We start from the raw sequence: 13,586 nt of genomic DNA on the forward strand, positions 1-13,586 counted from the left end.
ACCTTCATTTTTATAGCGCTAACTGACTTGGGGGCACCTAACAGCAACAACAACTTTAGCAGCCTTGACAATGGTTATCTTTTTCACTCTAAAACCAAAAAACCAAACCCAGTGCCATCAAGTCTATTCCGACTCATAGCGACCCTATAGAGCAGAGTAGAACTGCCCCATAGAGTTTCCAAGGAGCGCCTGGTGGATTCAAACTGCGGACCCTTTGGTTAGCAGCCGTAGCACTTAACCACTGCACCACCAAGGTTCCCTTTTCACTCTATAACATTTAAAATTTTCTTAGCATCAAAATTTTGTCTCTGATAGCACAAATTTTATCTGCCAAGGCCACTAGGACAGGAATATATAGAAAACGTTTCTCTTTGTCCCATTCATTTCCTGCTTCTAATTATGAAAACATGCATTGGGTAAGTCCTCATGAATTGCCCATGAGAAAACAGAAACATTGACAGGAAGTGGGTCATGATAGTCCAATGGAATGATAGGCCTTAACTTACAGTACGTTTATAGAAACTTACTGAAAGTGAGCCTACGATAAGCGATCCACCAAGGAGTTCACAGCCACCACAAAGATGAATGACTACTTGCAGCGACCAGGTTGTTTTTATTTTGTGTCAAGCACAGCCATGAAACTCTACAGTCGAGTTACTTCCTCTTTTGAGGAACCAAAGAGGCAGTAAACATAGTTGAAAACAGAGAGACAGACTGTGGTCAAGCTTGCAATAGGCCCAGTAAACGGGCAGTATTTCTGGGTAATGAGCTGTGGTTCCTCAGGAAGGACAGTTGGCCTAGAAAGAAGCCACTGGATGAACTCCTCCAGTTTGGTGGCACTAAGGAAAAATCTCCACTTTCCTCCATGGACAAAAGTTAGCTTGATCCATGTACTGAAGTCTGGGTAAATATAAATATTTGACTTTGCTTTTTGACAGCTTCTTGATGTGTTTGGATGGTTACTTTTCTTCAGAGTTTTATTTTGGGGAGAAATTGCTTTTCCTTTAAGATGACTAGTGGGGCCTGGGTAATTGGGGACTTCCTCTGGTGTTGTTGAAGAGATTCTAGATTCTGAAGAGACTGAGGTTTTCTTCAGAGTTTCTGATTGTATGAGTTTCTGAAGCAATTCTATGATTTCTTCATCCTTTTCTCCCCCTAGGACCTCTAAACGATGTATGCTGGAGCAAGAACTGTGGTTTCCCAGTGTCATCATCTTCTTCTTTAAGTCATCCATGTCTTCTTTCATAGAGAAGATATTGTTAATTATTGTGCATTGTTTGTCTTTGTTAACATTCACTCTGGTTTCCAGTGCCTCCATTTGCTTCTGATAAAGGTCATTCTTTTTCTGGATTTTTGTTACTGAAGTGACAGTGTCAGTCATTTGGCTGAGGAGTTCAATTTGGGAAGTTTTAATATCTTGGAGCATTGCTCTAACATTCATTTCTTCATCAATGCTAATGTCATCTTGAGCACAATCGTAGGAAGCCATACTTGGATATCTAGTTGAATATGGGTGCTGGATCTTGCATTTATGGTAAACATTTTTAAGAGTTTTTCTGATTTTAGAGACATTTGAAGTCCACATCTGGCCAGCAGCCGATTTTATTCTCTTGGGTTGAAGTTTGTACATCTTTCATAATGAAACAAGAAGCAAGGTGTCAGAAAACCTGATCAGGATCACAGAAAGAAGCAATGTCAGAATGAAATAGCCTTTTCCTTACAATTTGCTGGTTGTCCTTGCTGGTAACTAGAATGCCAACTGGTAGATTTCAATATGGAGACCATTGAAGGCAACAGTAGGCAGTCTTTGGTGGTTATTTTCTTACAGGAAAGCCCAACTAGAGAGTTCTGTGGTCAACTGCATGGAATCCTTCGTATGTGATCATTGACCTGGAGCTGATGTCACAATGGTTGCTGGCTTAGACTACATTTAATCTTAGGACAGCAGTTGTCAAACTTTTTGGTCTTAGGACACCTATACACTCATAAAAAATACTTAGGACCACAAATATCTTTTACTTATGTGATTTATATCCATCAATATTCCTTATTAGAAATTAAAACTAAAGAAGTTTTAAAATATTTATTAATTTATTTAAATGGAAAAATAATAAGCCCATTACATATTAACATTAATGACACATTTTATGAAAAGAACTACATTTTTTAAAAAAATAGGAGAGTGGCATTGTTTTACACATTTACAAATCTTTTAACTATCTGGGCTAATAGAAGACATCTGGGTTCTTATATCTACTACATTATATTTCATGCGATTTTTTGGTTGAAGTATATAAAGAAAATCAGGCCTCATAAAGATCTATGAAAAAAAAAAACCGGAGGAGTATTTTAATAGCATTTTCAGATAATCAAGAATTTCCTTCTTTGATACTCCATGGAAATTTGAAAAATGATACTTTTTAAAATGTTAGTTGCAATGTGTAACCTTAGACCATATCCATATCTGTGAACTTTCATACTCTGTTACATTAAAATCCATTGGTCTGTCTTCCATTTTGAATGGATCTCTTACGTAAGCATTGTTGTGTACTACCATACATTGATTCTTTGTCAACTATTGGTTCACTGAACCATGCAGATCTTCTAAACGTTGACTCATTTTATTATATAATATCAAAATATAATATCCATTAATATTACCACTAATCTCATTAGAATAGTCTTTGGATATTGAGAAGCTGTCAAGCTCTTGGAGGCAAACAGAAATTTTCCAAAATTCTGATTTTAGCTTGGAAAGCTTGATGTTTATCAAGCTTGTTGGTTGTTTTCCTTGAAGTGACAGGCTCCCTACATCCATTTTTGCCAAAATATTTGCCAGATGCCCAAATATAAATACCAGAGTTTACTGCCAATTATTCTTCCAAGTAAAAATGATGAAAAAGAATAACAGCTAGTTTAGCTTGTAACACATATAAGTACTTTTCCTCAAGGCAATCATTATATTTTGGTAAGCAGCAGAAGTGCTTTATGCATACTTCCCAATGTTCTTAGTTATCTTCGAGTCAGCTGTGACTCATGGTGACCTTATGTATAACAGAACGATGCATTTCCCTGTCCTAAGCCATCCTCATAATCATCAGTATGTTTGAGCTCTTTGTGGAAGCCTCCATGTCATCCATCCCATGGAAGGTTTACCCTCATTTTTCTTGGCCCTCCGTTTTACCAAACATGATGTCCTTTCCCATTAATTGGTCTTTCCTGATGGTGTGCTCAAAGTAAGTGAGCCAAAGTCACTCCATCTTTGCTTCTAAGAAGCATTCTGGCTGTACTTCCTTCAAGACTGATTTGTTCATTCTTCTGGCAGTCCATGGTTAATTCAGCATTCTTCACCAGCACCACAATTCAAATGCTCAATTCTCCTTTGATGTTCCTCTTTCATTGTCCAGCTTTCACGTGCATATGAGGCGACTGAAAAAAGCATGGCTTGGATCAGATGGTGCATCTTAGTCACCAAGGTGAATCTTTGCTTTTTACACTTTAAAGAGGTCTTTTGCAGATTTTCCCTATGCAATGCGTGGTTTTCTTTTCTGACTGCTGCTTGCAAAGGCTTTGGTTGCTGATGCAAGTAGATGGAAACCCTTGACACCTTCAATTCCCTCACATTTATTGGGATGTTGCTTACTGGCCCAGCCGTGAGGATCTTCATTTTCTTTATGTTCAGTGTAATTCATATTAAAGGTTGTAGTCTTTGACCTTCATCAGCAAGTGCTTCAAGTCATCTTCACAACTGGCAAGCAACGTTGTGTCATCTGCATATCACAGGTAGCTAATAAGTCTTCCTCCAATCCTAATGCTGCATTCTTCTTCATATAGTCTAGTTTCTTGAGTTATTTTTTCAGCATACAGGTCAAATAAGTAAGATGAAAGGATATGACCCTACTGCATGCCTTTTCTGGTTTTAAACCATGTAGTATCCTCTTGCTCTGTTCGAACAACTACCTCTTGATCCATGTACAGGTTCTGCATGGACACAATTAAGTGTTCTGGAATTCCCATTCTTTGTAACGTTGCATGTAACTTGTTATGAACCATACAGCTGGATGCCTTTGCATAATCAATAAAACACAGGTAAATATCATTCTGGTAGCCTCTGCTTTTGGCCACGACCCACCTGACATCAGCGATGACATCCTTCATTCCATGTTCTTTTCTGTATCTGACTTCTGGAAGACCCCTGTCAAAAACAGCTGCAGCTGTTTCTGAATTATCATCAGCATTCTTTCCATTACATCATATATAATATTAATAAGATGTACTGAAGGGTTGAGTTTAATAAAATTAAAGATTTTTACTGCTTCGTCAAGGAGATTTTAAAGTAAACCTGGCTTTTTCTTTCCTTTTTTCTTACGATTGAGTGGTGGTGAAGGACATGGTCATTTTGGTACAGTTTGATGCCACTGCCTTGATTTGTCCTCAGGTGCCAGGAGTTTAACCCTTCATCGCTTTTGCATCATCAGCGAAAACATCAACACAGTGAAAAAGGCAAATAATGTCCTTGTTTTGTTTTGTGTCTGAACATATTTCTGCCTTATGGTCCACTGTCTGCCACACTTGGAGAACCACTGCCTTAGAGTTTAAAAACAACCTGTACGTGCCTGATGTTTCTTCTTATAGGTGTTTATAAACAACAGTATTTAAAATCCAAATCTTCTGAAATATTAAATAATATTCTGTCAATTTTATATGTTAAGTTAAAAACTTAATTTTATTCTTTGGAAATACAACCCATAGCTAGTAAGACTAAACATTTTGGAATTAAGATAGCATTAATTTAAGAACTTTGGCTCATCTGGGATTTTGCCTTATTTTTCTTTGAATTGCTGTTTAATAACATTTCCAAAACATCTAGTACCTTGGCCAGGGCTATTTTACCCACCAGCACTACACAGTGCCCCCCCAAAACCAAAACCAAATCCATTGCCATCGAGTCAATTCTGACTCATACCGACCCTGGAGGACAGAGTAGAGCTGCCCCATAGGGTTTCCAGGGAGTGGCTGGGGGATTCAAACTGCCGACCTTTATGGTTAGCAGCCGAACTCTTAAGTAATGCAAATTTTCAAGGGCCAATAAAAATATCTGAGACTTGATAGAAAAAAGAAAATTGGCTCATAATACTAAAAGACTGAAACAATAAAAGTTTAATTAAAAGTCTATAAAATATTATTATATTATCTTCATTAAATGTTAAGTTTAGCATTAAGAATTCATTACATTTGAAGGCAATTTGTAGATTGGGTATTCTCACTCTGCAAGATATTCCAATTAAACTGAAGGGATTTCTTGTAGCCATCACCCCCTGGAGGTTCATGGCAGCTAAGACTTACTGGGTGGACACCAGACACAGTTCTAAATGCTACCTTATCTAACAGAGGTCCACAGAAGTCAAATAGCTTTTCCAAGGCAGTACAGTTGAAAATTGGGCACAGCTGGATTGCACATCCTTGCATTCTGGCTCCAGAATCCACGTCCTTAACCGCTGCTGGCACCCCATCATGATCGAAGTATGTCATATCTGTCACAGCTCAGAAAGGGATGAGCATTTCAGTGCTTTAGAAAAAAATACACTATATATTCATAGAAGAGGCTTATTCTGATTAAATTTTCTTTGTTTTGTAATTTGAAGAAACTAAGTGCTAAGATGGTGATTTAATTTTACTAAAGCTGCTTGAAGCAGAAATTTGTGAAGACTTTACAAGTTGCATTGTTTACAATTTAAGTAGGTAAAACTTAATGTTTAGAGAAGCTATTATTGCCTTCTTATCAAAACCAATAGACTCAAAATTTTCAACAAAAATATTCACATAGACCAAGTATTTTAATAAAACAAATTAATCTACTAGGCATTTCCTTGATGCGAACAAAAACCTGTCTGGGTTTCTGACTACTTATTTATTAATATTAATGAAAGAAACATCAGCCTATTTGAGGCTTGTTAGACAGTGAAACAACGCAGTAGGGGACATAAGTCTATGGATTTGGATGAAATTATGAAAGCAGACAAAAAGTGAATGAATTACAGGAACTGAGATGGCTCCCTGTCTCTGACAGGGATAAGAAGAGAGAAGAGACCTTTTGGAATAAAATCACACTGTAGACTGGAGCCTAATAGCAGACTCTGACTGAGGAAAACTCTTATCCAGGAGACAGGCCTTCAGAGGAGTGGTATTTGGAGTCAGGAAGGTTAGAGTTCAAGGCTGTGCCATTTGCTAACTCTCTGGTCTTTGGCAAGTTACTTAACATCTCCCAAGCCTGTAAAATGGGATAATGATAGTACCTATTTCAGAGGGCAGTTTTGAGAATTAAAGTGCTCAATACCTGTAAACTCTATTCCTCCTCTCCCCTAACCTCCTCCTCCTTCTTACTCTCCCTCTACAGAAGGAAAGGAGGAAAGGATAAAAGTTCAAGCTTTAGCTCTGCTCACTTCTTCAGTCTGTGGCTCTGCCTTTCATTCCCTGCCTCTCAGTAAAGAGGCAACTCCACCATCTGCCTGAGCACAAGGCACGTGGTGCTCACTGTCCAGTATTCCATAGCCTGAGCTAGGCACAAGGCACGTGGTGCTCACTGTCCAGTATTCCATAGCCTGAGCCAGGCACAAGGCACGTGGTGCTCACTGTCCAGTATTCCATAGCCTGAGCCAGGCACAAGGCACGTGGTGCTCACTGTCCAGTATTCCATAGCCTGAGCCAGGCACAAGGCACGTGGTGCTCACTGTCCAGTATTCCATAGCCTGAGCCAGGCACAAGGCACGTGGTGCTCACTGTCCAGTATTCCATAGCCTGAGCCAGGCACAAGGCACGTGGTGCTCACTGTCCAGTATTCCATAGCCTGAGCCAGGCACAAGGCACGTGGTGCTCACGGTCCAGTATTCCATAGCCTGAGCTAGGCACAAGGCACGTGGTGCTCACTGTCCAGTATTCATAGCCTGAGCTAGGCACAAGGCACGTGGTGCTCACTGTCCGGTATTCCATAGAGATAAAACATTTTGACTGGAAAGATGCAGGGAGCACTAGGCAGAGGAGGTGGCCGCTAGAATGCAGTAAACAAGGCCAGACAGACCACTGTTTCTCACCTAGCTGGGATGTCAGGCGGGCTGGCAGGTAATAACTGGTGGAGAGATGGCTCCAATAACAGATAATACTAGTATTTAAAATGTTGTGTGTTTGAGTGAGCTAACTATAAGTTATGGAAGAGCCAAGATTATCTATACAAAAATTTCCCTAATTTATATCTTTTCTAATATGCTTCCTTGAGTAGGAAAGAATTGGGTAGAGTTATAGCTAGTCTGTCATCAATTGGACATTGTTTGTAACTTTCATGTTACACCTGTTGTGATCTATGACTTGTGTGCCATTAGTAGTGTAACCTTGAAGAACTTTTGAAGGTCTTTTACTTCCCACAAAATTTAGGGTCCAAGTATATAAGAACCTGAGCTACTCCTACCTGAATATCACCTGTCATGTGCTGTATGGGATGAAAGATTGAGAGAACAGAACCCAGGAGGTCTTTCAAATTTGATCAGCATGGCTGACCCAAGAACAAAGAATGTTTAATCACCGTGAGAGTAGAGACCCAGAACTTGTTGGGAACACTGGTTAGATAACACAGAAAATCGGAACAGGCAGCAAGAAGAAAACCTGCTGTTATACAAGCTAAATAGCTAGGAATGAGCCACAAAGTGAAACCATCTTCTTCTTACACTTTTCTTTCTGTCTAGCCACAAGGAATAGAAGAGAGTGGGATTGGAATCAGAGCTGTTGCACCAGACCAGGACAGGGTTGAAGAGGAAAGCAAGGACATAGTGCGTAAAAGGCAGGCAGAGTCTAAAGCAGGGATGCCACACTATCAGCCGAAGGAAGTGGTGAGCCCAGGAACCTTGATAAGGCGACTTGGTTAGAGTGACGCCTGGGGTAAGTGAGAAGGTCACACCCATCCGGTGGTGTCAGTACATGTTCATTACGATACTTTTGAATACTTTTAAATCACGTGAAACCAGAAGTCAGAAGAAGAAGGTGCACACCTCTAAAGAAATGATGGAATGATTGCTTCTTTTACATAAGTATTTGGTAATGATAATTTACCTTTTCATTATAACTAGAATTGTGTGGTCTCTTTCTGGAATGCCCTCCATCAACTTGTCTCCCTGGAAAATTTCCACCAGTTCATTAGGAGCCATCCAGATAATACTTCCTTCGTGCTGCCTGTTCTGATTCTCCGTGTTATCTAACTAGTGTTCCCAACAAGTTCTGGGTCTCTACTCTAGCGGTGATTGATCACATTGTATTGTTATTGTTGGTGTGCTTGCCTCCCCTCTAGACTGTGACGTGAGCTCCTTGAGAACAGAGACTTGTTTTTCAACTCTGTATTTCCAGTGTCACAAAGCCTAACGTACAGTTGTAGTGTGCTGTTGAGCCATTTTAGACTCATGGTGACCCCATGTGACAGGGCAGAACTGCCCCATAGGGCTTTCTAGACTGTAATCCATATGAGAACAGATCGTTAGGTCTTTCTTCCACAGAGCTGCTGGATGTGTTCAAACCACCAATTTTCTGTGTAGCAGCCAAAACCTTAACTATTGCACCAACAGGGCTCCTTCAACATATAGTTAAAAAACAAACCAAACCTGTTGCCGTCGAGTCAATTCTGACTCAGTGATACTACAGGATGGACGGACTAGAACTGCCCCATAGGGTTTCCAAGAAGCAGCTGCTGGATTTGAACTGCTGACTTTTTGGTTAACAGCCGAGCTCTTAACCACTCTGCCACCAGAGCTTTGTCAACATAAGTAAGTGCTCAGTAAATTTTTATTCAATGAATGAATGAATAAGCATCTTTGGCTTTTTTTCAAGGTATGCGTTGTGTCTCTCTCCTGAGCTTCTTTCTATGGGTGGCTAGGGAATACTTTGCTTGCCTCATAAACAGAATCTATGATAACTTTTCTCAATTCCTGAGGGATCATTTAGCAATTTTGAAATGAGAATTTAGTAATTGGTTCCATAGAGACCTGAAGCAGTTAAGTGGCAGGAGAGGTAAATTGAGATAAGGTAGATGGAGCTAATTATGAACCTGGAAACAGCTACGGCATGGGTGAGAGGGACCCCCATAATTATGGTAAGAAGGCTGGTATTAACAGCACTAATTCTAGAGGTGACTAAGGCACACAGCACACTTTCCTCTGTGAAACATATTAGGTCTTTCAGGCCTCTAGGAGCCCTGGTGATGCAGTGGTTAAAGAGCTTGGCTGCTAACCAAAGGGCGGCAGTTTGAATGCCCCAGCAGCTCCTTGGAAAGCCTATGGGACAATTCTACTCTGTTCTATAGGGTCGCTATGAGTTGGAATCCACTTGACGGCAATGGAGGACACCACAGGAAATCAGTGTATTCTCCAAACCCCTGCAGGACTGCCTGTTAATGCGTTTGTCATCAACTTGGGAACTCAGGCACCTATCTGTTTATGTCATCTTATAGTCTGAACTCCAAATTTACAATGAACCCTCTCTAGCCTATCTAGATGCAGCTTCGCCATTTACCTCCAGAATGCTGGGGGTACATTTGTATTTCATGTAATCTCTCCTTCCTGTCATCTTGCTCCAGTGCTTTCTGTCACGCTTGGCTATCCCTGGTAATACATTATATGAGGTTGCCCAGTTTCTGTAATTCTCAACTTCACCTCTTGGTTTCCCTTCTCAAATATTACCTTTGAGCCTCTGCTCTTTTTAGCTTATAATTGACACTCTTTTTACTGTATTTTATAAATTCTGATATGCACAATTGATGTAACCATAAAAATAAATGGGTGGAAAAAGGAAAACAAAAGAGAAGTGTTTTTGCTTAACCATTCACCTGTTTCCTTTAATGAAACTGGTTGAATAAATTCAGTGAGTTGGTCTATTTAAGCATCTCCGTGTCACTGAATTTATATCAATTAGCAGGTCTTTTTTGGAAGTCTTTGTGTAATGGTACAGCACAGTGTTAATTTCTGTCTTGTTTCTGAATTTCTCTGAACTCGAATGCCAAAACTGAAAAGACATGAAATAAACATTGATTGCATAAAAATGGGGATTTAAAGTTTAAACACATCCAGAAATCACAAAGTGTAAAAATCGGAGAATGTTCATTTTTCCATTTCTAAATATGAATATTTTATAGCTTGTAGTGTTGTCTTATCTGGACATGTTAGTAACATTAGTATAACCTTAATTTCAAGAAAAACTTGCTTTAGTGTTTGGGTTTTCAGTTACCATGATGCTTTATAATGTTTTGGACCATAAAATCCAAGGAGCTATTTTCTCTCTTACGTTAAAATTTTAAAGCTTGTATTGTAAAAGATTGCACTGGCTTCGGAGAATAGTATTCACCTTGAAAGACATCTACTCTTGTGGCTTTTCCAAATTTCCAAGGAAATTTGCATCTGTATCTGTGAGGTGAATGTGTTTTATCTCTTGGCTCTATTTCTCCGTCTGTGATTAGTCTGCTGTTTGTCTGCCTTGGCCGAGAACGGCAGTAATGCTATGTGCTGATGTTGAAGGACTACTATCAGGGTTAACATGAAAATGTTTATTACATCCTAATTTAGGTAACATCTCTCATTTAAGAACCATAAACTATCATTATTATGCACTGTTTCTGTAGTATTTCTTCTTCAGGAGTTTGGTTTTAGAATCATTCCTTTCTCTGTTTAAAGCTACGTGCATTTTTTTTCTCCTGTAGGGTTTTTTTTCCCTATGTACTCTGATTATATACGAAATAGAAAATGCCCAAAAGGGAATCTTAAAAATGAAGGCTTCCCCCATCACCTCCTTTTTTTACCTAGGCTTTTAGAACTATGATCTAAAGAAAGAAGTATGTATTCACAGTTTTAAATATTTATAGACAGCTCTCCTCTGCCTCCTCAAAAACAATGTGTAGTGCTGCTGTAGCTATTTCTGGTGTGGCAAAAGCCACATACAGTATAAAAGGTATTTAGGAGTGATTAATTTTTAAGATGGAGAATTTTATTTATTTATTTATTTTGGTCAATCTCTTTCTGGAAACTTGAGGTCTCTTTCTGGTGGCCTTAACGTAATGTAAATATTGAGCAATAGAAATGAAGAGCGACAAGACAATTCTTTTAAACTCACATTTCAGTTATCTTTAGCGTCACTTTTAGGCATTGATGGCTATTCTCACTGTAGCTTGTGAGAATTAACTACTGTCATTCTATTTAGGTGCCCAAGTTTCTCCTCCATGATACAGTATTAAATGATACCAAGTTAGCTTAAGCCCCTGGGCAATTTTCATGTTAGAACAGGAAAAAATCTCTACCATAACTTTCAGTGGACTTTAAAAAAAAAATTAATTGATATTTAAAAATAAGAACATATTGCTGGAAATCACATTCTTTGTATGCAAGAACAAGAGCTGAAGTAAAATGAATGTTCAGGCTCATTTCTCCTGTTTCAGAAAGAGACATTGTTGCTTAAAACTTAGTAAAACAGGATCTTAAAATTTTTAGGAGTCCCTAGTTGGTGAAAACACTTAAGCACTCGGCTACTCTCTTAGTTATCTAGTGCCGCTGTAACAGAAATACCACAAGTGGATGGCTTCCACAAATGGAAGGAAGTTTATTCTCTCCCAGTCTAGTAAGCTAGAAGTCCAAATTCAGAGCGTCAGCCCCAGGGGAAGGCTTTCTCTCTCTGTTGGCTCTGGAGGAAGGTCCTTGTCATCAATCTTCACCTCAACTAGAAGAGTCTCAGTGCAGGAACCCCAGGTCCAAAGGACACGCTCTTCTCATGGCACTGTTTTCATGGTGGTGTGAGGTCCACCTGTCTCTCTGCTGGCTTCTCTGTTTTATATCTCAAAAGAGATTGATTTAAAATACAACCTAATCTTGTAGATTGAGTCTTGCCTCATTAACATAACTGCCTCTAATCCTGCCTCATTAACATCATAGAGGTTAGTATTTACAACATAGGAAAATCACATCAGATGACAAAATGGTGGACAATCACACAATACTGTGAATCATGGCCTAAAGTTGACATGTGTTTTTGGGTGACACAATTCAATCCATGACATTTCACACTTTGGCCCTCCAAAATTCATGTCCTTGCCACATGTAAAACATATTCACCCCATCATATCATAGCAAAAGTCTTAAATCAACTCCAAGTCCAAAATCCAAAAACTCCTTTTCATCTGCGAAATCTGGAATATAAGTTATATCTGCTTCCAAAGTACAATGGTAGAATAGGCACGAGTTAGACATTTTCATTACAAATTGGAGAAACTGGAGGGAAAGAAGGAATAACAGGCACCAAGCAAGTCAGCAGAATACATTATGTTAGCCCTCAAGGTTTATAAATAATCATCTGTCCTCAGAGCATTACACAATGGCCCTGCCCTCTAGAGCCTAGGTATTGGCTACACTCTCTGGAGGCCCCTTAGCCCTGGGCTTCAGCTCCCCTTTCCAGGCCCAAAGGAATGGCAACTCTGCTCTCTTAAATTTGGGTGGCCTCATTCTCTTAGTCCATTTGAGTGGCAACTCCACCCTTCGAAAATGAGGCAGCTCTGCTTCCTGTGTTCCTTGTCTCTTCAGCTCCTGCTTCCTGGTTCCTTAATCTTTCAGCCCCTCTGGCTTCATTGACCTCATCTGCCCTGCTGGGGCAAGTGTTCCAAAGCTCTGTAGCTCCACCAGTAGGTGCCTGGGGGCATCCCACTCCACCATGGGTCAGCTCCAGTACTGACTTGCACTGGTCTCCAGGTTCTGTTGCTGCCAGTTCTCTGCTGCTGCTCACAGCCTGTGCTGTCTCCAGTGTAATAGCTCTCCTCACTTCCTTCTGAGTCCTCACCAGAGTCATCTTTGATATCACTAATTCTGCCAACGGTCTCTTGAAGGCAATCTAGGCTTTTACTGTTAGGCACTTTAAAACTCTTCCAGCCTCTATCCAGTCACAGTTTTAAAACTGCCTCCACATTTTAGCTATCTGTTAGAGCAGCACCCCACTCATCCAGTACCAACTTCTGTCTTAGTCGTCTAGTGCTGCTATAACAGAAATACCACAAGTGGACGGCTTCAACAAACAGAGATATTCTTTTATAGTCTAGTAGGCTAGAAGTCCAAATTCAGGGCATCAGCTCCAGGGAAAGGCTTCCTGTCTGTGTCAGCTCTGGAGGAAGGTCCTTGTCATCAATCTTCACCTCAACTAGGAGCTTCTCAGTGCAGAGTCCAGGTCCAAAAGACACGCTCTTCTCATGGCACTACTTTCTTGGTGGTATGAGGTCCACCTGTCTCTCTGCTGGCTTCTCTCTTTTATGTCTCAAAAGAAATTGATTTAAGATACAACCTAATCTCGTAGATTGAGTCTTGCCTCATTAACACAGCTGCCTCTAATCCTGCGTCATTATCGTCATAGAGGTTAGGATTTACAACACATAGAATAATCATATCAGATCACACAATGGAGGACAACCACACAATACTGGGAATCATGGCCTAGCTAAGTTGACACATATTTCTGGGGGACACAATTCAATCTACAACAACTATTAACCGAAAGGTTGGTGGTTTGAACTCACTCAGGGATGC

General features: G+C 39.9%; 1 protein-coding gene across 1 annotated transcript; it reads right to left on the reverse strand.

Moving 5' to 3' along the window:
- Positions 1-475: 475 nt before the first annotated feature.
- CCDC54 (coiled-coil domain containing 54) lies at positions 476-2,216 on the reverse strand. Its single transcript, XM_003418929.3, has one exon. The coding sequence runs from the start codon at positions 1,628-1,630 to the stop codon at positions 644-646; it is 987 nt and encodes a 328-aa protein (XP_003418977.1). The 5' UTR covers positions 1,631-2,216; the 3' UTR covers positions 476-643.
- Positions 2,217-13,586: the final 11,370 nt, after the last annotated feature.

This window comes from Loxodonta africana, chromosome 20 (genome assembly GCF_030014295.1).
Source record: "Loxodonta africana isolate mLoxAfr1 chromosome 20, mLoxAfr1.hap2, whole genome shotgun sequence".
NCBI classification, from domain to species: domain Eukaryota; kingdom Metazoa; phylum Chordata; class Mammalia; order Proboscidea; family Elephantidae; genus Loxodonta; species Loxodonta africana.

Bases quoted from the DNA above. Each gene is read 5' to 3' on its own strand.
- CCDC54 (XM_003418929.3), bottom strand. From the start codon at position 1,630: ATGTACAAACTTCAACCCAAGAGAATAAAATCGGCTGCTGGCCAGATG.